Source organism: Acanthochromis polyacanthus, chromosome 17, assembly GCF_021347895.1.
Source record: "Acanthochromis polyacanthus isolate Apoly-LR-REF ecotype Palm Island chromosome 17, KAUST_Apoly_ChrSc, whole genome shotgun sequence".
NCBI classification, from domain to species: Eukaryota; Metazoa; Chordata; class Actinopteri; family Pomacentridae; genus Acanthochromis; species Acanthochromis polyacanthus.
In genome coordinates, this window is record NC_067129.1 from 5,232,471 (window position 1) to 5,252,098 (window position 19,628).

At 42.6% G+C, this 19,628-nt stretch overlaps 1 protein-coding gene across 3 annotated transcripts in view; it reads right to left on the reverse strand.

The window, feature by feature from the left end:
- Positions 1–1,006: 1,006 nt before the first annotated feature.
- fnip1 (folliculin interacting protein 1) overlaps positions 1,007–19,628 on the reverse strand; it is a 40,440-nt gene continuing 21,818 nt past the window's right edge. For all 3 annotated transcript variants that reach the window (XM_051937186.1, XM_051937184.1, XM_051937185.1), the window contains 11 exons: positions 18,672–18,743; positions 16,944–17,079; positions 15,587–15,788; positions 15,055–15,140; positions 9,949–10,095; positions 7,835–8,004; positions 5,147–6,881; positions 4,835–5,000; positions 4,393–4,593; positions 4,115–4,230; positions 1,007–3,059 (listed from right to left, as the gene is read on the reverse strand). In XM_051937186.1, coding sequence (XP_051793146.1) covers positions 2,981–3,059; positions 4,115–4,230; positions 4,393–4,593; positions 4,835–5,000; positions 5,147–6,881; positions 7,835–8,004; positions 9,949–10,095; positions 15,055–15,140; positions 15,587–15,788; positions 16,944–17,079; positions 18,672–18,743 — 3,110 coding nt within the window. In that variant the 3' untranslated portion in view covers positions 1,007–2,980. The remainder of the gene's footprint in view (positions 3,060–4,114; positions 4,231–4,392; positions 4,594–4,834; positions 5,001–5,146; positions 6,882–7,834; positions 8,005–9,948; positions 10,096–15,054; positions 15,141–15,586; positions 15,789–16,943; positions 17,080–18,671; positions 18,744–19,628) is intronic.

Below are 19,628 nucleotides of genomic sequence, written 5' to 3' on the forward strand. Positions count from 1 at the left end.
ATGCATTAGAATGGATCGATTCTTCCGCTGATAGAGTTAAAAATGTGCAAATTGGAAGACTTTCCCAGTGAGTTTGACCAAAAAAAACTGAAACCAGCTCACACATAATAATTACAGCCATGGGACTGAGTGTTTGTGGGGAGAGAGGGAAGAAACCACAGCTACTAATCTGAGATAGGGAGAAATGAAAAGCCGGAGCTGCTGCACTCAAAGATTTGTGGTTTCACGGGAAGCTTGTTAGTAATGTTTGCTTTAATGCAATTTCTTCCAAGCAGGTACAAACCAAAGTATGTGGTCACATCCTGTATAGTCACTCTGGTAATACCACTGTGTGTACATCCTGCTCGAGGTTTTTTCACTCTGAATTCCAGCTCTTAAATCTCTGGTTTTCAGTTTTTTACATTCACACATCCGCTCTTTAACCTTCCTGTTGTCTTCATTTACAGGCGCCAAAAAATATGCTTTCCTTGTCTGGAAAAAAAAAATCCAACATTTCAGCAAAAAAATTGCCAAAATTTCTGAAAATTTGCAAAACCTTCAGGAAGAAAATTCCAGTAATTCCTTAAAAGTTTCCTTTAAGTTTTATTTGAAAAAAAAAACCCAGATTTGGCAAAAAAATAAAAATTGTAAATATTTTCAAAAAAATGAGTAAAAAAATCTTCAGAAAAATCCTAAAAACATCTAAAGAGATCACATGTGAACTCATACGTAATAAAAAACTTCTATTTTCTTTAAGAACATTCACAAAAAAAATCAACCAAAATCCAGCAAAATTTGCTGGATTTTGGTTGATTTTTTGTGAATGTTCTTAAACATTTTTTAAAAAAATTTTCCACAAAAAAATGTAGACATCAGAAGTTTCACTCTGAAAATATATATATATTTTTCCCCACATTTTCAAACTTTAAAACTGGTCAATTTTGACCCGCAGGACGACACGAGGGTCAACTTTTCCAGGATTCTTTTTCTCCTCCCGCGACAGAAAACGTTCCCAGAGACACAGGAAAAATCTCTCAACATCAGCATCTTTATTGCACAACATTCCCATAAAATTGGGAAAAAAATAATCTGAGGAGACAATTCTTCAAAGACATTCTGTACAAATACATGGAAATAAAACTCGAGTATGTACAGTTTACGCGAACCGTTACGCTTAACCGTGGGCAACTAAATAATTTATTCATGTACAAAGAGGGAGAAAGCGGATATAAAGTCATACCTTTTTAAACATAACGGCTGGCTTTTACAAAACGTAGGCGGATAATAGCGGCGCGCTTTCAACACAGTAACAAGCATGTATATATCGATTTTTAACAGCAAAAAAATGAGCTCTCAGGAAGCCTGCCTCTTCTCCATTAAGACTTGTGTTATATTCAGGGTGCGATTTGAGCTGAGAGAAAGACGCTGTCCAGTTGTTGGTTGAATAGATCCTACAAGCCAAAAAACAAGCCCAAGCAACATCGAAGAGTTCCAAAAACTTTGTATTTGTCAAATTATTCTACTAAATAACTGCCGTATGTGAGCATATGTCTGATTTCTTGTCCTATTCCGACAGTGTGTGACTTCCTTATTTAATTCCCAAAGCTGTCAACTGATTTAATAACACAAATAATGTCGCAGTTTTCAGCAAATCGCACCCTGCTTATAAGGCTTATACTGTCAATAAAACTAAACCAAAAAAAAAAAAGACATGTCCAAGTACAACTTCTGTATTTTGTGTGTTTTTGTGAGTATTAACCGTCATAGAAACAAGCTTGAAAATAGTGTTAGCCGATACATACATATCCACTATAAGGCCTACTGTGTTCCTCTACTCTTGCAGCAAACAACGAAGCCGTAAACATCGTATAAAGGTGGCGGAGCTATAAAAGTGTGAAAATATTTCAGCATTTTGGTTGTAAAATAGATAATGCGTGTTGTTGTTGTTGTTTTTTTTTTTAGCTTTTCCACAGTATAAAGGGACCCCTTCTTAATCGCATTCGAAAAAATACATTTTTCTTCCATTTTCCTGTGACGATCATCCGAAGGAATTAAAACAGCCTTCCCTTTTTCAAAGAACACAGCATCGAGTCTGCACAGTTGACATTCCTCTGATTAAAATATCTTAAAAAGTTTACCTCAGGGCTTTTTCTATGGGGCAGCTGTAAATGTGTGTCTTACTTTCCTGCCCATACACAGATCTGAGGTAGTGCTGTACCTGTGATAAGAATGTCAAAGCCACTTTTAGCGAATTCAAAACCACTTTGTAGAACTAAAAATCACGGTGAGCGTCAATTATTCAATTAAAAAACTGCCTTTAAAGTCAGGTGCAGTTAAACCAAAAAAATCGGTGGGATTTTGTTGAGATATTTCAGGGAAATTTGGCTTGTAAACAAAAACATGAAGATAAACACGATGACATAATTGGCATGAGATTGATAACTTTCTCAATGATATTTACCTCAAAATAAAGTCTAAAAACGTCCATCCATCTCCTCTAAACATCCATCACTTCGTACGACTGGGTTTAAGATTGTACAGAAAGAAAAAATAAAAGCAGTCAAAGAAATAAAATCCAATGTTATTATACTGTAGGTATCTTAAAATGTCATTCTCACCTGGAAAAATTAATAAAGTCTTTGGCTTTTGCGTCCAAAAATAAAAGAGTCTCGTTTTAAAAGAAACATTCAAACAACAGGAGAAGGTCGTTTCAGGGACGCTTCAGTCATCCGGAGCCTCTCCGTCTCTCCGTCTGTGGTCTCTAACGCCACCCTGTGGTGCAACAGCAGCACTGCTCCACATTCAGCAGCACTGGTCTGAAGTGTCGTCTGTGGTCCGTGAAGACGTGCACTGCTCAGGCTCAGGGCAAAGATCCACGTTAGGCCAGGCACACAGGTCAGGAACACCATGTCAGGGGTTTTCTGGGAGGTCTGGACGGCCGGTTTTGAGGCCACAGTGACGCCGCTCAGGTCCAGCTGGTCTGGGAGCTGCTCGTACGGTCTCATAGCAGGATCTGGGCCACGTAGGGGGAGTGAGTACTGGCCACTGCAGCTAACAGGGGGAGATCGCTGGACTCGATTCTGCAAGGACAGAATGAACATTATTTTATGGACACAAACACTCGTTCAACTGTGAATCTTCTCTACTAAATGTGAGCTGCAGAACACATCTGACTTCACCTTTATGCTACAGTGCTGCCTGACAAATTACGTTTAAATCATTACAAAGGGTTTGTCTCATCTTTAGCAAGAATACACACACATACACATTTTATCTATAGTTCTCCCTAATACTTGGTCTATAGACTCATGCTGTTTCTGCTTCTTTCTAAACACAGGCAGAAAAAAAGTCAGGAGGAAAGCAAAGAAAAAAGAAGGCAGCTTACACTGAAAATCAGTCGACATGTAAATGCTATCTGACCTGCTGATCCTACATCAGCTGCAAAAAGACAGTTTAATTTCTGTGGCACTGACATAATGATTCCAAATCGTTGTGGTGGGAATGTGGACCAAATTTTACTCCAACATTAATGTAGACAGTGAATTCCCCTTAAAATGCCACACACTAATGGGCTACATGAAGAATCGGACATGACCTGTTATCTGCATCTCTGTTTCAGTGTCTTTATATACCGGTGCGGGTCATTCTCAATGGCATAGCTAATATTCTCTGTATTAATGTTTATATTAGCCTATCAGAATGTGTTACTGCTATGTACTGTCATGTGCTTGGTGTGGCCTGGTCTGCTGGCTTTATGTTTGCCTAATCAAGCCCTACATGTGTGAATGGTGTATCAGTAGAGGAACCCACAATGCATGCTTCATTTTCCACAAAGGAAACATTACACCTTCATACTCTGCATGTTCTGCACATTCTACCCTGTCCATACAGGCCTGCAATGCATCAAATTGGAGTATTTAAAATACAGATTCTTGTCAGAACTCCTCTTTCTTTAGGTCTGATGGAAGAATCCTACAATGCTGAACTACATAGATATTTTTCATAGCATGTACTGCTTAACGGTGACCATGTTTCTAAACTAAACAGGCTGAAAAAGCTCCACAGAGCCACAAGAGATCAAAAACTCCACATGAAGTTGTATTAATTCTAACAAATGTTAAAGTTAACTACGTACCCTAACACCATGCCCAGTTCTTTCACATGGACTCTCGTCTGGCCCTTCAAATACTCAGCAAGCATCTTACTCTTGAAGTAAATCTCCTGCAGGCGGTCCTCGAGATGCATTATACACTGATGGGGAGGAAAGAGAAAGGAGCATGGTTAGCTAAACGAAACTAAATGTTGGCTACTGCAAAGAGAAATGATCAGTGAGAGCATCTTGACACTAAAAGCTATGAACCCTATTCAACCTGTACAGACACTACAGCAGAAATATTGACAGGTGTAACGTACAAAGTTGGGTGAGACGTTGAGTTTGTAGAGCTGGTGAGTGGACTGCAATAAGCTGGAAACCAGGCTGGACACCAGGACTTCCTTCCCCAGCTTGTTGACATCTGTGGCTCGTCTCTGACTGCTGGCCACCTGCACCGTCCACTTGTCTGTGTCTGCTATAATGCAGACGGCCTCGGCTATGGGCTCATCCAATACTGGATGCTGCAGAGGACAGACGGTTATTTAACTCAGTGAAACACGCACATAGAAGAACAGAAAGATTCCTCAAATGATCAGGACTGCATTTGAATAACAAAAAAAAGAGAGTCCAGTATTTCTATGTCTGAATATACTGACAAACAAATGCCCAAACTTATTGTTTTACACAGTATATACAATTTTCCATTTGTTTTTGGCAAAGAAAAAGCATAGCTCACTATAGCACAGGCCTTTGGTCGTTTACCTGAACAGCATGAGTTAATTCAGTCATGAGGCTCTGCCGTAGCTTCTCATCACTGGGCATCCCATGCAGTACAAAGTCTGGCACATAGGTGGGGCAGTAACCTCCAAAGAGAGACCGGCCAAAATTGGCGATGCTTGGCTTTGAGTAGTTCTCCACCAACTTTGACCTGCAGATCAAACATGACATGAGAATATTTTTGTTTGTTTTTAAATGATGAGCACAGATTGTTATTCTCATTTATTCCTTCACTACTTTTCAAGTTTGAAAACAAGAAACGAATGCTGCGAGTCTGTCCATGCATCATCCACTCACCCAGGGAAGGGCACCAGCACCTCCTCCTGCCAGTCCTCCGTCTCCTCGCTCTCACTGTCTCCCAGTGCGCTGTCTGAGCTCTCGTTGCGTGGGATTTCCCAGTCATTGACAGGCGCTGCCTTGCGTTTTTGGTCCTCTTTGCTGCTGTTGCTTCCGTCCTGCGGGACAGGGACTGTCAACACGAGATCCTTGTCCTGCTCAGCAGGACAGCTCCTGGAGCAGCAGGTGTCGGTGGAGTCCGTAGATCCACACCTGCACCTCCTCTGCAACAAAGTGTCTTCCTTCCTGCTGGACCCCACCTCTCCACTACCTGAACCTAAACACAGACCCAAACCCTGACCCCTGACAGCACTCTGAAAGCTGAGACCCCCCAAGTCATGATGTTCACGATGTCGGGGAACGCCCAAAGTGTCCAGCATTTCTTTGTGCAAACTGTGCGTGGTACTGGCCCCCTGTTGTTTGGCCACATCGTCCATAGTTCTAGTTTCCACAGGGTTCTCCATGCTGAAACACTCGTCAAAATCGTCCACACAGTTTAGGCTACAAGTGGGCATCTTGCTGGACACCCGCTGCAGAGCTGAAGCCCCCTTGGTCTGTTTGGTTTGGTCCTCTGATGCACTTGTGTTGCTGGTCTTTGAATCTGGCCCCCTCTGCAGCTGCTGTGGCTGCTGATGCGGCAGCTGCAGGCGAAGCGGATGTTTGTCCTTGAGGTGTTTTTTGTGCTTTTTGAAGTCCTCATCTACCTTCCTTCTGCGGCTCTCAGTGTCCGATTCAGGAGACATGGAGTCTCCAATGAGGAAAGTCACTTTCGTTGTTGGCTCTTCCTCCTCTGATAGAGTCAAAGCCATGGGCCCAGTCACGGTGTTTCCTGGTATCACTGGTACTGGCACTGCAGCAGCCAGGCTCTTATCAGGGGGCTTCTTTTCTAGAGGGATCCCCAAAGGTCGAGGAGCCAGCACTTTACTGGACTGGTTCCCCAATGCTGCATTCATCCCAGCCTCTGCAGAGTTTTTAGCGCCTGTGAAGACAGGATTTAGGGATGGACCTGATGCGAGGGTTGTGGGTATGGATGGAACAATAAGCTTCAGGTCACTCTTGGTCTCTGTATCCAGCACACAGACCCGCTCCCTGAGGGAGGCCGAGCCAACACCTAACACCGTCTCCAGTCGGGCCTCTGTTGCCAGAGGACTGCTGGATTCTTTGCATCGCTCCTCAGGTTCAGCTACGTCTGCAGTCCTGATAACAGGAGCTTTGCCCTGGCTGTGCCCCGTCTGAAGCACACTACTCCTGGACCCTTGACTCTCACCGCTGTCCTCCTCGTCTTCCTCGTCCTCCTCTTCCTCCTTGGGTGGGTCCCCAGTGCTGTGCTCCACCTCATTGTCTGTGTATGTACTGCTCTGGAGGCTGTTGTCTGATGGGTAGCTGCTGTCTTCTGCCTCGGTCTGCTGGCTGTGGGCCCCTTGGGACAGGTAGTCTCCGCTGGGTTTATGGACGGTAACCAGAACATAGTCTGACTCCTCCACCTCACCCTTCCTCAGGGAGGTAGTGATGAGGGAGCCAGGCATGACGATGGCCTCATCCTCAGCACTGTCCAGCATGTGGGTCTCCAGCAGCTCAGAGCAGCGGATGAAGTAGGTGAGGACATACAGGAGTCTCTGGACCAGCTCCTGTCTGCGGCCAACCACCACCGTCCTTGACAGCCTCACTGGTGACCCAATGGCTCCATACAGGTCCCCTACAAACGATGATAGAAACAAACAAAACAGCCTTAGCATCAGTGAACAGGGCTTTATAAGCATCAGTTCTTTACATGGACCAGCACTGTAAAGATCTATTTAAACATGTGCTGGATCCGAAATGTATGCTAGCATACATTTTTTACACCTTTACCCAAGTATCATATTCTTCTAACTTGATAGAGGGGGGGGGGGGGGGAATCATAAATTGCACTTTCCCAAACTGACGCAATATGCTTAAACAGCTGTTTAACCCACTTTACACTTTCTAATGATACAATTCCTGTTCATCATTTCTTTACTGTATTTTCTTACTGTCCTATTCTCCTGCAGTTCTCAGTTGTGAACACTAGGTGTCACCTTTAACTCACTTTCTAATTGTTTCTCATGTCACTTAAGGTGAAAGTGTAGACTCCTCAAGACACTCTTCTGGATGCCACTCTTATTTATGAGATATTACTTTCTATATGTCCCTATAAATCAACTGCAGCTGATAATATATCAGTTCACAGAACTATATCAATGGATTTCCACTAATGCAACAGGCTGCAAAACAACTTCTCCTTTCACATAAATCAGGATATACATGGACAGTTTGACAGGATAGCTTTAACAGAAGAATCCAACTGATATCCAGATTATCCTACTGTTCTTGCAGCTGCAGGGTTATTACATCTGCTGCATATTTTTACTCCCTGCAATTGCTATTTTAAAACTAAATGCTGCTACAGAGACAATTTAAGTCTGACTACAGGAAAGGCATTACATCTGTGAGCAGAACAGCAGACTTAGTGAGGCTGCATGTAGAGAAGACAGTCCAGTCCTAACATGCCTTCATGTGGTAATAATTAACAATACCATATTCCAGTCAAAACAAAGACCAGACACAGGTGTTTCATGATGCCGTGACAGAACGCTGAAGTGTGTCCAACTCTGTGTTTGACTTTCTCACCTAGCTGCGCCCAGAGCGGGTTGTACGGATGCGTCTTTGCCAGCATGTCAACGCTTTGGGAGGAGTGTTTTTCGAGGAAGATCTTGATAGGAGGCTGGCCGTTGGGCATGACGGTGGGCACCCAGGCCAGGTGATTGGTCAGGATGGCCGTCAACAATGCAGGGAGGAATCTGGAATATCAGACACAGGTTGGTCAGCAGAGAATCCAAAAATCCACTTCCTGGCTGCTAACTGTGGATCAGAAATGACTCCGTTTTCCATTTTCCGTCTTCCCCCATGTGTGGTGAGGTCAAATGGGCTCGCACTACATGGAAATTTTTGGTCAGACTTTTTCTTGCTGAACCTGACACCACATACACACATCCATTGTTTGCAACACACAACACATCAGTGACACACACACACACACACACACACACACACACACACACACACACACACACACACACTGTATTAGCATGATTCACTTCTCAGTTCTGACCACAAGTGTCTACTTCCCTTCCTGTCTCATGACTCAACTCTGACATGGTAAGTCAAGTTCAATCACGTGCCCGAGCACAGTTGTGACTGCGGCATTCATCAAAGCCAACAGTCATGGGAATGCAGACGGGACGCCTCATAAAAGACGTGATGTGATACAGTAAGACCAAAGGTTACCGGGGAAACATGATGCTTCAGTCAAGAGTCGACGCCACGTAGAAGTAGCTTTACTCATCCTGACCAGCAGCGGTGGAAACAGTGACTTCAGCTGAGAAGCTGATAAAGAAGCACAAATGGTTGCCTAGGAGACAGTTTCTATTTGCGGTGTACATTGAGAGAGCGTGCAGGGATTTAGACAACGCGAGAAAGTCCCGGGTCTGTAGAGATTTACACTGGAGCACGTAGGATTAGTATGGATGCTACAATAACACGTCAGGAAGAACAATTACAAGACTTTTTAAATTTCCCAATCAAACAGTGTGATGTCTTGTCACATGAATGCTCTGTTGTTAGCTGTGGTGGATTATCAGCTATTTGTTGCTTGTTCCAGAAACCATAAAAACATTTTGTCATCAGCACTAAATAATATCATTTATCAAGCAAAACATTTCTTTAGAAGATTTTACATTCCACCATTAAACAATCCTGTACCTGCAGTTGGTAGATCTAAGAGTAGATTATTGTGTTCACAGTTTATTTAATATTGGTTTATTTCATTCTGCACTTGTTTAATTAAATCTATATCGCTTTTTTTTGCAGGCTTCTATATGTCAACACAAAATAAAGTGAACTGTTCTTAACCCCTTATAAAGAAAGATGAAATAACTGAGTTGTTTAAAAACACAAGTGTAAATCACCTTTTTTAGACAAAAGAAGTGACTTGTGATAGAAACTGGAGAGATTGATGAAGATAGAGGCTTCATTTCTGAAAATATTATTTAATATCTTCCGGATTTGAGGCCAACTTGCAGTAATGAACAACTTCAATGTGGTGAAAGCTACTTGAATCAACCGTGCTGAATATGGGTGCTGTGTTCAATAAAGGCCTTGCTACCAATTCATATATGTACAATTAGCAGTGGTTTGACGTGGCTTTGTAACGGCAACAATAAGCAATTAGAGACTGGCAGGGATCTTCTCATTCACAACTCCTTTTGAGGCAGACAAATAAACGCAAAGAGGGTGAAACGCTCACAGTGTGTGTGTTATTAAGGGTAAGAAAAGGGTTTGTGGGAGACAGAATGAATAGTGTGTGGGAATCTGCATGCGTTTCTCTGTCGATAAACTTGCTACTGAAGTACAAGTCAACAAAGACGTGGAAAGCGTAGCGCATGTGTCACGTTTTTGTGCATTTCTTTCCCATGAAGTATGTGAGCTTAATTCATGCCTGCTTCCTTTACACTTTTCAGCTCAGGGAAAATCAAAACAGGTGGACCGGCTGGTTTCTACTATTGGTGAGTTTGTTGTAGCCACACAACTGCTGCAAACATTATTTACTGAGGTCCTATTTGATGTGATGTTGTTTGAAGATGCATTTGATAGAGTTCCTTTGGAGGACAACCTTAGACTCCTGACATTTGTATATATTTGCTGACTGACAGATAATCAGGTATGAGGACAAATAGACACTCAACTGGTTCTTCGAGGTCTGCTCCATCAGCAGGGAGAGCTCCCTCATGAATTGACCGCAGAGCTGGTTCTTCTCCGACGCTCCAGACATCATAGTCAACCAGACGGGCTCAGCCACCCTGGGCATGGTGTAGAGGTCGCAGATGGTCATCCTGGAGATGAGGTATGGTGGGTGAGGGAGGGATGAAAGAGGGAGAGCGCAAATGAAAGGGAACAAGGGGAAAGAGAAAACAGACAGAGAGAGAACAGACATTTTATTGTCTCTTGGGGTAAACAAAAGAGATCTCAGTTCACAGAGCTTCGCTGTCTGCACTGAGGCCATGGGAGACCCTCGTGTGTGTGTTGGTAGCAGTCCGACGACCTTGCGTGCACTCACACACACACACACACCTCGTCTCTTGGTCTATACAGTGTGTGTGTGTGTGTGTGTGTGTATGCCTGTGTGTATATCTATCTGTATGTGGCTCAGCTGGTGCGTTTGTCCATTGAGAAGGACTGGAGTTTCCATGGAACGTGGGGCGTGTTGGTGAGCATGTCTCGGCCAGAGGCCAAGCTTTGACACAGGGGCAGAGGGGAATCTCTGCAGCCTGAGGAATGTGGAGAATCAGGATTTTTTTTGTCACGGTTGAATTATGAACAGCAGCTGCTTCCTTCAGGGTTTGAAAATGCAAAGTTGTACAGACAACCAAGAAAAGGGACGTCAGTTTTTATTAGACTATCAGGTGTTTCAGGCGGTTTTATCTGCCTGCTTTTATTGCACTGCAAATGTATAAACAGAAACCATAATAAAATTGCAATTTTCAGCTAACACAACAGCATAATCAGGCTAACTGTAATAGACTTAACTATGTGCTATCACCCCGGGTAATCTGTCACAAGACTTGCAGGTCCCTACTGATAAGGAATAAAAATGTTGTGTTGATTGCCTGATTTAGTCTTACTGAAAGCTGCAGGACCTCTCAGGATGCAAACAAGGCTGCTGCTGCTGTAAATTCACAACCCCTTTGACCTAGAAAGATTTCAGCGATTGGAGAGATGCAGGCAAGCTTCATACTGAGAGAAAACACAGGTGTCACACAGTGAAAGTGACCTTCACTACAAGTCCAGTATTTGAGTTATTAAGCTATTTTTGGATGATGCATTTCCCAAAGAAAACAGGAACACCAGTACTCTTTGTACACGGCTATATAAGGAGAAATCGTCAAAAAAAGTAGAACTGCTGTCTGTAACAGCATTGCGATACAGTTGCTGCAAGCGGTTCTTTTATGTCTGAGCTGTTTAGTGATGTAACTCTAAACCTGTCCTCTCCAGATTCATATCAACCGTGACATTTGAGAGTTCACAGTGGGATCATACAAGGATGCCAAATCTCCATTAACAAACCGTCCTTCAAAAACAATTAGGATTTCTAAACAGCTAAATGTTTTCTTTAGATTTAGAAAAGACAATCTTTACTTTAATGGAATTGTTCGTGAAGGAGTGAATCATACAACAAGAACAAGCCTTCAGTAGTGAATCGGTGCGTGGATAAAATTAGAGTAAAACATAATTTAACTTCTGCAATGAGTGATTGCAGCACAGTTTTTGACAAGAACTGACTAATTGATGATAAATCATGAACAAATACAGTGCAGCATGAATCACAGCAGGACCCAGTGGGATAAAGCAGAATTAACTCAGCACATCCACTACATGTCTCAGACTCTCTTTACATCTGGTTGTCAGCAGGGCAGCAGAGATGATATGTCAATCGCACTGCAGCATCAAATGACCTAATAACACTTTATTCATTCCTGTATTATGAACAGGTTGACTTATCCGTGGCCTTTTTAAGCCCCACTTGACCCTGCTGTGTCTGGTGTGCATACATCTAAAGAAATCCTGCCAGTGGGCAGAGGTCTAAGGGTGAGCCAGCGCTAGATAAGTGGGGAAATCTAGTCTTAGCCTCCCTGCAGCAGCTGTTCAGGTGAACTTTAAATGGCGCGTCTGTGATGTGAAATTACACTGTGTCAGGCTGAGGAGCTAGATTTAAATTAGCTCACTATGGAGGGCAACCATTCAAACATTTCTGACCTCTTTTATGACTTAGGGCTTTACTAAGAGCTGTTTCATAAGACAATTTAACGAGCCTCATAAATAATGCAAGTTAAGCTGCACTGTAATGATCACTGGCATATTCTAATTCTAGTTACTAAAAAAGTAGAAACTCTATGCAAACAGGTGGATATCCTGATACCAAATTAGTCCCTATTTCTGATGAAGGACTATTATTTAGGTGTGAAGGGTACATTTCAAGTGCTGTTCAAACATGGCTCGTCCGTTTTGCTTTTGTTTCAGTTCACTTGATGGCAATGCCAGACACTGAGCCAATAATGAGGATGTAAAATTTCCCAGTTTCAGGTGGCTGACATTTGGTGCACACTGTAATCCGAGTTGCTTTAGACAAGAATAAGTGCACCTTATTTGCATGCATGTGCAGTCAAATAGTGACAGGGTTAAGAAAAAAAAATCTATTTTAAATTTGAAATAACAGTTTTCAAATAGCAAAGGCTGCAATTTAGAATCTGCATTATGCACCATGGTGGAGTCAGTGTTTAAACTGTCTGTTTTTACAAAGGCAAGTGGTCCTCTTGTGGGAATCCTAACTGAAGCTTGACTTTACAAAACGCTATCACAAATCAAATTGCAGTAACAATCAGTGAAATTACAAAAAGATGTTTTCCCCAAGTGAGATTTTAATTTCAAGGCCTGGTCCCTTTAATGTTTTGCTTTGCCCAGAACTCCTGGCTGCACTCTTAATTGCAAACCCCAACATAACCCCGGTACAGGCCGGTGTGACTTTTATGTACACATGCCTCTGCTAAGTGCACAGCTTATCTTTACCAGCATGTGTGGGTGGGTGGGTGTGCGTGCCCACCCTTCAACTACGTCAAAGCTGCACTGGCATAGAGAAAAGCCATTTCTTCCACTTTCTTTCTGTAATGTTCCATGAAGTCAAAACCCCTTAATGGCAAAGGTGGCTATCCTTATATTTAGCCGCTGTCTGAAGGTGAGATTTTACAGATATTTGGTTAGCACAGGGCACTAGCATTCCTCCTGCTGGCACTCGCATATTATTTACTATTCTGGTGCTCGTGACCAGTGTCTGAGGTAGCTCGGGTCGCCACTCAGGAGGGTTGGGTTGCTGAGGCCGGCTGTCAGCAGGCATATGACTGCAGCAATGAGGGGACCTCAAACTGGGAGCTGCCTGCCAGTGTGTGAGCAGCAGTGAAAGTAATGGTGGAGAATGGCATGTGCACACACACACACACACATTGGATAAGTGTGCATTTTATTAGTATCAAACAGTCATACAATACCGACAGGCATGTCTCACCCACACAGTTTTGGAGTCCAGTCTGTACAAATTTATGATTTCATATTTCTTGTCATCACAAATAAAGACTATTTCCTTCTTGGAACGGGTGCTTCTGGTAAGTCTAAGTAAAACTTTAGGCAAGCTAGTGGTACAGAGTTGACAACGAAGCAGCAGCAGTTTTGAAAACCTCAAATGTAGCATACGCTGCATTTGCAATGCAGTAACTATGGTTTGGTTTAAGTCAGGTAGGAAACAGGGCGTTCCTCCTTTCTTTTACCCAACATATTTCAACATCTTTTACTGGACTTGCAAGCTGCATTACCCGTATTTCTTTTGAAAACAATTACTTAAAGGAGCAAAGCACAAACGTGAGAATTAGCAGGACTGTTAGCATCACACTATCCTCACACAAAAAGGTAAGAATTAATTATTGACTGCTTGGACATTTAAGTACAGTGCAAAAGCAACAACAAAAAATACAGAATCACTTAATCTCACTTCAGTATCTTTCAAATTACATAAATTTGCATGCTACAGAGATACGAAATGCCTGGTATAGGTGGCCCATGCAAGCCCAGCGCCTTGCCCTGCTCAGTAACCATTTTAGCAACAAAAAGCTCCAAAACGCTAAAGTAAAAAATTTAATCAAGTGGAATTTTAATTTAGTGTGACAATTGCTGAGTGAACTTAAAATATCTCAGATCTTATCAGTAAAAATCGGTTTACTGGCCGTTTGATTTCAGAGAAGGAATCCTGGTAACCTACTCGCTTAACGAACTATGAAAGGCACATATAAAATATTTGTCAGGTCATTAATGCTGAGCAAATGTTAGCACCACAACACAAATAACACAGGATAAATATGGGCACTCAGTGACCTACTTTATGGAGTATTAAGACTTTGCTACTGGTGTACAAAGTGTAATAAACTTATGGATAAAATGTTTGTTTTTGAAATATCTGCGAACTCTATTTTAACGTTATAATTCTGTAATATGAAAAGTTGCTTGAAAAAACAGAACTGCTATGTTCTTTCTGAAAAGATCTGACACTAGCCTTGTCTTTTATAGCATGTAATAATCTTACTTTTATGGCATTATAAACAAACTTCCTTTCTTCACCATAATAGCAGCTCATTGTGTTCCAGACAGTCATGGTTTTTTCCCCCCTTTACGTGTTCTTCTTTTTTTCCAATCACACCAGCTATTTCTGTACGGTATCCTACCTACATCTTCTTCATAACAGGAAACACACACCATGGGCTAACGTCCTACTATGCGCAGCGATTATTAACGACTACAAAATGCAGAGCATGCTTTTCTTCCTTCTAATTTTATCGTGCAAAGATCTACAATAGAAGTGCAAAATCCATTTCCTGGAGTCAGATTTTAAATGTCACATTTTTCCTGCGTTTCCATGATGTGGAGACTCAGCTATGTACCCGGGGAGAGAATGAGTGTTTGACTACAGTGCACTGATACCGAAGAGTTGGCTTTCATGAACTGGGAGTGTGCTGCTGTTGTTTTCTGTTTATGGTTGAAACTTGATGGTAAGTTGCAGGATAATCTTAGTTAGAGAATAATAGAGTGTGCAGAGCCCCTCTGCTGCAGGCATACACACTTCCTAAAAGGTCAACTATGCTGTAAGATGTCTTCAAAAAATAAAAAAAGAATCAGTGTTTCTGAATCTGAAAAAAAAATTACGTAAGAATATTGTCCGTGTCAATGTGAGTGCATGAGAGCTGTTGCCCAACCTGAACTCGTTCAGTCCATCCACCATTCGGCTGTAAGCCAAAGCCCTCTGGCTGGCATCAGCTGACCGCCGACTCATCTTCATGGCCTTGAGAATGACACAACACACATGCACTTTTAGATATTTGGCACCGAAGCTGTCAAACTGAGGAATTTGTGAGGGAGAAGACGGGGAGGGGCAGAAAGTAAGATGGAGGGTAAAAGCTGGAAGTCATCCAGAGCTCCCACAGTGCCAACAACAGACACCAGTAAACAGAACCGCAGATATACAAGGTATGATCATTGACCGCTCAATCTGACAGCAACTCTGCTCATTACAACAGCAAAGGGTATAAGGTTTACATTTTGCTTCTATTCATATGTCACTGCCACTGCTCTCCATATTGTCAGTCGAGAAGATGATTAAGAACATAAATACAGGAAAATTGCAATCCCCATTTAAATTAAAAAAAAACTTCAACATGTTAAAACACTTAGAAAACTAAAACCACATCATGTAGTTGGTCTACAATTGCAGTAAAACACATTATGTACCTGTTCGATGGCGCTCTTGAGTTTGTTCATGTGGCTTTCAAAGAGAGGGAAGTGGGAGAAAAAGAAATCTTGGAAGCGGCTGTTCTCCTCAGGGTTTGGGGACAGCATGAAGATAACCCCGATGGCGATCTTCTTCTTCCGAGTCACACCGAGGCTTGGACCCCCGCTCTCATCAGACATGTTGAAGCTCTCCTCCACCGACCTGATCAGGAAAAGGTTCACAGGGAAACAGCTTCAGAACAGAGACAGACTTCAGGGTGTAATTTGACGTGTAAATATTAATCCTGGTGTTTCTGCCAACTACGATCACTGAAGGTTCATCTCACCCCATATAAAACCTCACATAACTTTTTAGAATATTCTTAAGTGTCACCTATTCCAAGTGTATTTATTGTACTTTTGCAGCAGTATAACAATAAATACTTAAACAATTTTATCTGTTTCAACAGTTAGGAAGAAAAATACTTTTAATCCCAGCTTTTCTTTTTACTCTTGCAGCTGGTAAACAAGATGCTTTGGTGGCTGCTGAACTAGACGCGCCTGGAAGATTAGCGCACTCAGAGGCTGACAGCTGCGTTTACAGTGACAGGCCAACACGGCATCCTGTCTAGTCACAGCACTGTGTGTTTGTGTTCGTGAGCACAATTATTAGCACATAGCAGCAGTGTGTGTCATTTTCCCAGCTGCCTGCTGGATTCTGAGGAAGTCCTCGCAGGATAAACTTTACGAGAGCCAGACGGAGGCCCTGAAAAGGGAAGAAAGATTAGGGAGGGCGTGCATTAGTGATTGGGAGATAGTGTGACTGTGGGGAAGGTGGGAAGAAAAGTTCATGAATCTTCTACATTTTTCCCCCAACCTTAATTTCATGCACTCCATGAGTGTGACTGAATTTGTGGTTTGGCTGCTAAATTAATTCATTAATTAAATATTTTGATATTCAATCAGTTTTTAAGTCACAGCAAATAGCCAAACATTAAATGGTTCGGCTTTGTGAGTCGTATTTTTATGCATGCAAACAAAATATCTCTGGGTTAGTCAGTTAAAAAAAAAAAAAAAAAAAGAAACGATGATTTTGGGCCTTAGCAGACAGTGATTGTCATTTTCACTATTTTCTGACATTTTCCAATGATAAATTAATGCAGAAAACTACTGTCAAATTATACAACAATGAAAAATAATCACCAGACAAAGCCCTAGTGTATTTGTGCGCTTTTTTGTGCAACAAAAGGCCTGTAAATGTTCTTTATATTTGTATTAGAGCAAGTTTATTTTCTGTTTTTGCTTTTCTTCGGTATGCAGCTTCATCTACATAAAATGGCTTTGCGCAGGTGTTTTTGTTCACACACAACTGTCTCACCATCGGGGGAAGACACCGTTCTCCAGGCTTGTGGTTTGACTGCGGAGCCATCGGCGCTGGTAGCTGGACGCACAGCTGCTGGTCAAGGAGGAGCCGGGAGACGGGAAGGGAGTGATCAACAGGCTGCTCAGAGAAGCTAAAACAAGACGAATAAAGAGAACAGTTAGGCACATCAAGAGAGCAGGAATGAGGAGGAGGAGCACAGAAGGGAGTAGGGAACAGATGGAGGGAATGGTGGGTGACAGAACAGTAAAAGGACAAGAGTGAGTCAGACAACAAGTGCGTAGGGTTACACATTCTCAACCACACATCGTCCACACACACAGAGCTAGACAGAAGAGAGGACAATAAGAGTTCTTAATGACACAAAGGGAAAAAACTCAACAAAGGGCACACGAATGCAGCACACAAACACACACCCCTCTTTCCCCTTTTCCCTAAATACGGCCTCTAATTAATGGATAACTTCAATATGAGAATATCAGCTAGCCTGCTAACAGTCACATGCTGCAATTGGACAACCTGGCTTTACACCAGGCTTGGCATGATAATGACAACCAACACACACACACACAAATACACACACACACTGAATACAAGCCCTGATCACAAGGTTATTTACAGCCCAGGCAGCAGGCGCTGATCGATGGTCACATGAACCATTTAGATGGTGCGTGATCTCGTGTGCGGAAGAGATAAAGACAGAAAAGGTGACAAGAGACGAGGTGTACGAATGAGAATGTGAAAGAGAAACCTGCGGTGGAGAGTCGTAGCAGGGGAGTGATAATAAAAGAGGTAGACGAAAGGAGACTGTGCGTTACAGAGGGACTTGTATGTATTTGGATGTATGTCAGAGTTGGATGAAGAGCTCTCCAGCCAAACCACATTGGGGAGGTGGAGAAGATGAGAGGACGCGGCTTAAATTAGAAATTCATTTACTAGTAGCGGGTTTTGAGAGCTGCTATATATAATCCTCTGCATGTGATCCGTGTTTGAGCAGAAAGCACAATTCTTCTCGTACCAGTCATGCCAGTGGGACGTGGCGATGTCTGTAGAAGGGGGGCTGGGGCAGAGCCGGAGGCGGGGGGACAGAGGTCAGTTTCCACAGGACAAGGTTTTCCAGACCCCAGAGGCTGTGTAAACACCCCAACACCCTCATCCATCCAGCATCATTTTCTCCCTGTCTGGTTGTAGGTCTGAGTTCTATAAGCTTTTAAGAAGTGGCATGAGGACTTTTTTTTTAAAGCTTTCTTCCCCTGAATTTCTCATCCCAACCAGCCTTTAGAGGGAGTCATTTTGATGAATATAAAACTGTATGCATGTGTGTCTGCATACCGCGCTAGTAAAGCTGCAACTTAAGCTCAACCGGTTAAAGTTACCGGTGCTTTTGTAACCGTTAATGCACTTGACCTTGAACAGTGACGTTAAAGCGGGCCACCGACTTTTACACAGGAAGTGCCTGAGAAATAAAAATACACAGATTAGCTGCATCAGTTACATTTTGGGCAAAATGAGAGTCAGAGATCGAAGATGCAGAAAGGGTGGGAATGTATGATATCTTTGAGGTGAAGACGGTGGCACAAATGAAGGTGTAGTCATCTAATAATTTCCCAACATACTCTCAGTGTTGTTTGTTCCTTGACAAGAATAAATGTAAGTATAGTTCAAAGCTCGGCTGAGTTGAGTGTAGGTCAATCCAGGCTTTGGCTCCTAGTCTCATTAACCTACCTGACCTGGCGATGCCGCTGTCCCTCTCGTCGTACAGACCTCGACCAGGCATGTCCATGGGGTGACTGTGGCCTGGAGGAAAAGAGGAGGTAGAAACAGAGAGGAGGTTTGGTTGGAGGGTAAAGACAGAAAGGATGAGGGGAGTAACAGAAAAAAAGAGAACAAAAAACAACCAGTGAGAACCAGACTGATGTGACCAGCAAAACAGAGAAGATGAAGATGCTCCTATCACCTCTAAGTCAAAGGCTTGCAGTTCTTTATACTACAACGGAGAGGCCAATGCTTTTGAATGCATTCTTAGCATTCATGTCCAAGCTATAGCAAAAAAAAATCTCAATAAGGGATTTGCAACCAGGTGACCAAGGAGATATTTAAGAAGAGATAAGGTAATAAATGTCTGACCTGTCTGTTTAATGCAGCTGTATTTAAAACAATTCTTCAATAAAGGGCATCAAACCCAAGTGGTCTAATCTCTGCTGTTAAATTTGGCTGTTACTGATTGATTACCATGCTGTTGGTGCACCCTTTGCTTGGAAACTCCAAAAACAGGAAGCAAGACAAATAGGGCAAAACGCACTACTGTTGTAACAGGCTGTTGCTCAACAGCTCACTCACTGTCACTATCAGCAACAGCTGCTACGGCTTTGATACGTCTTTCTACAACAGATGCCATAGCATGGGTGTCACGGAGCCCCTTTGTGTGCGTTATCAAATGTCCTTCTTGTCAACACTTTGGAATAAAATAATAAAAATGTCAATGCTTCCCACAGCAGAGACCGCAAACGCAGCATTTGAATGGGCAGTTGAAAGCACATGATGATTAATAAGCAAAGCACCTGAGCGTTTCTGTGTGCTTTTGTGTGTGCGTGGGAGTGTTCCCATGGCATGCTGAGCTTTCTGACCATTTCAACATTTCATAACTGACAGAGCTACTAAGGACGCCAGTGTAAGCATGTC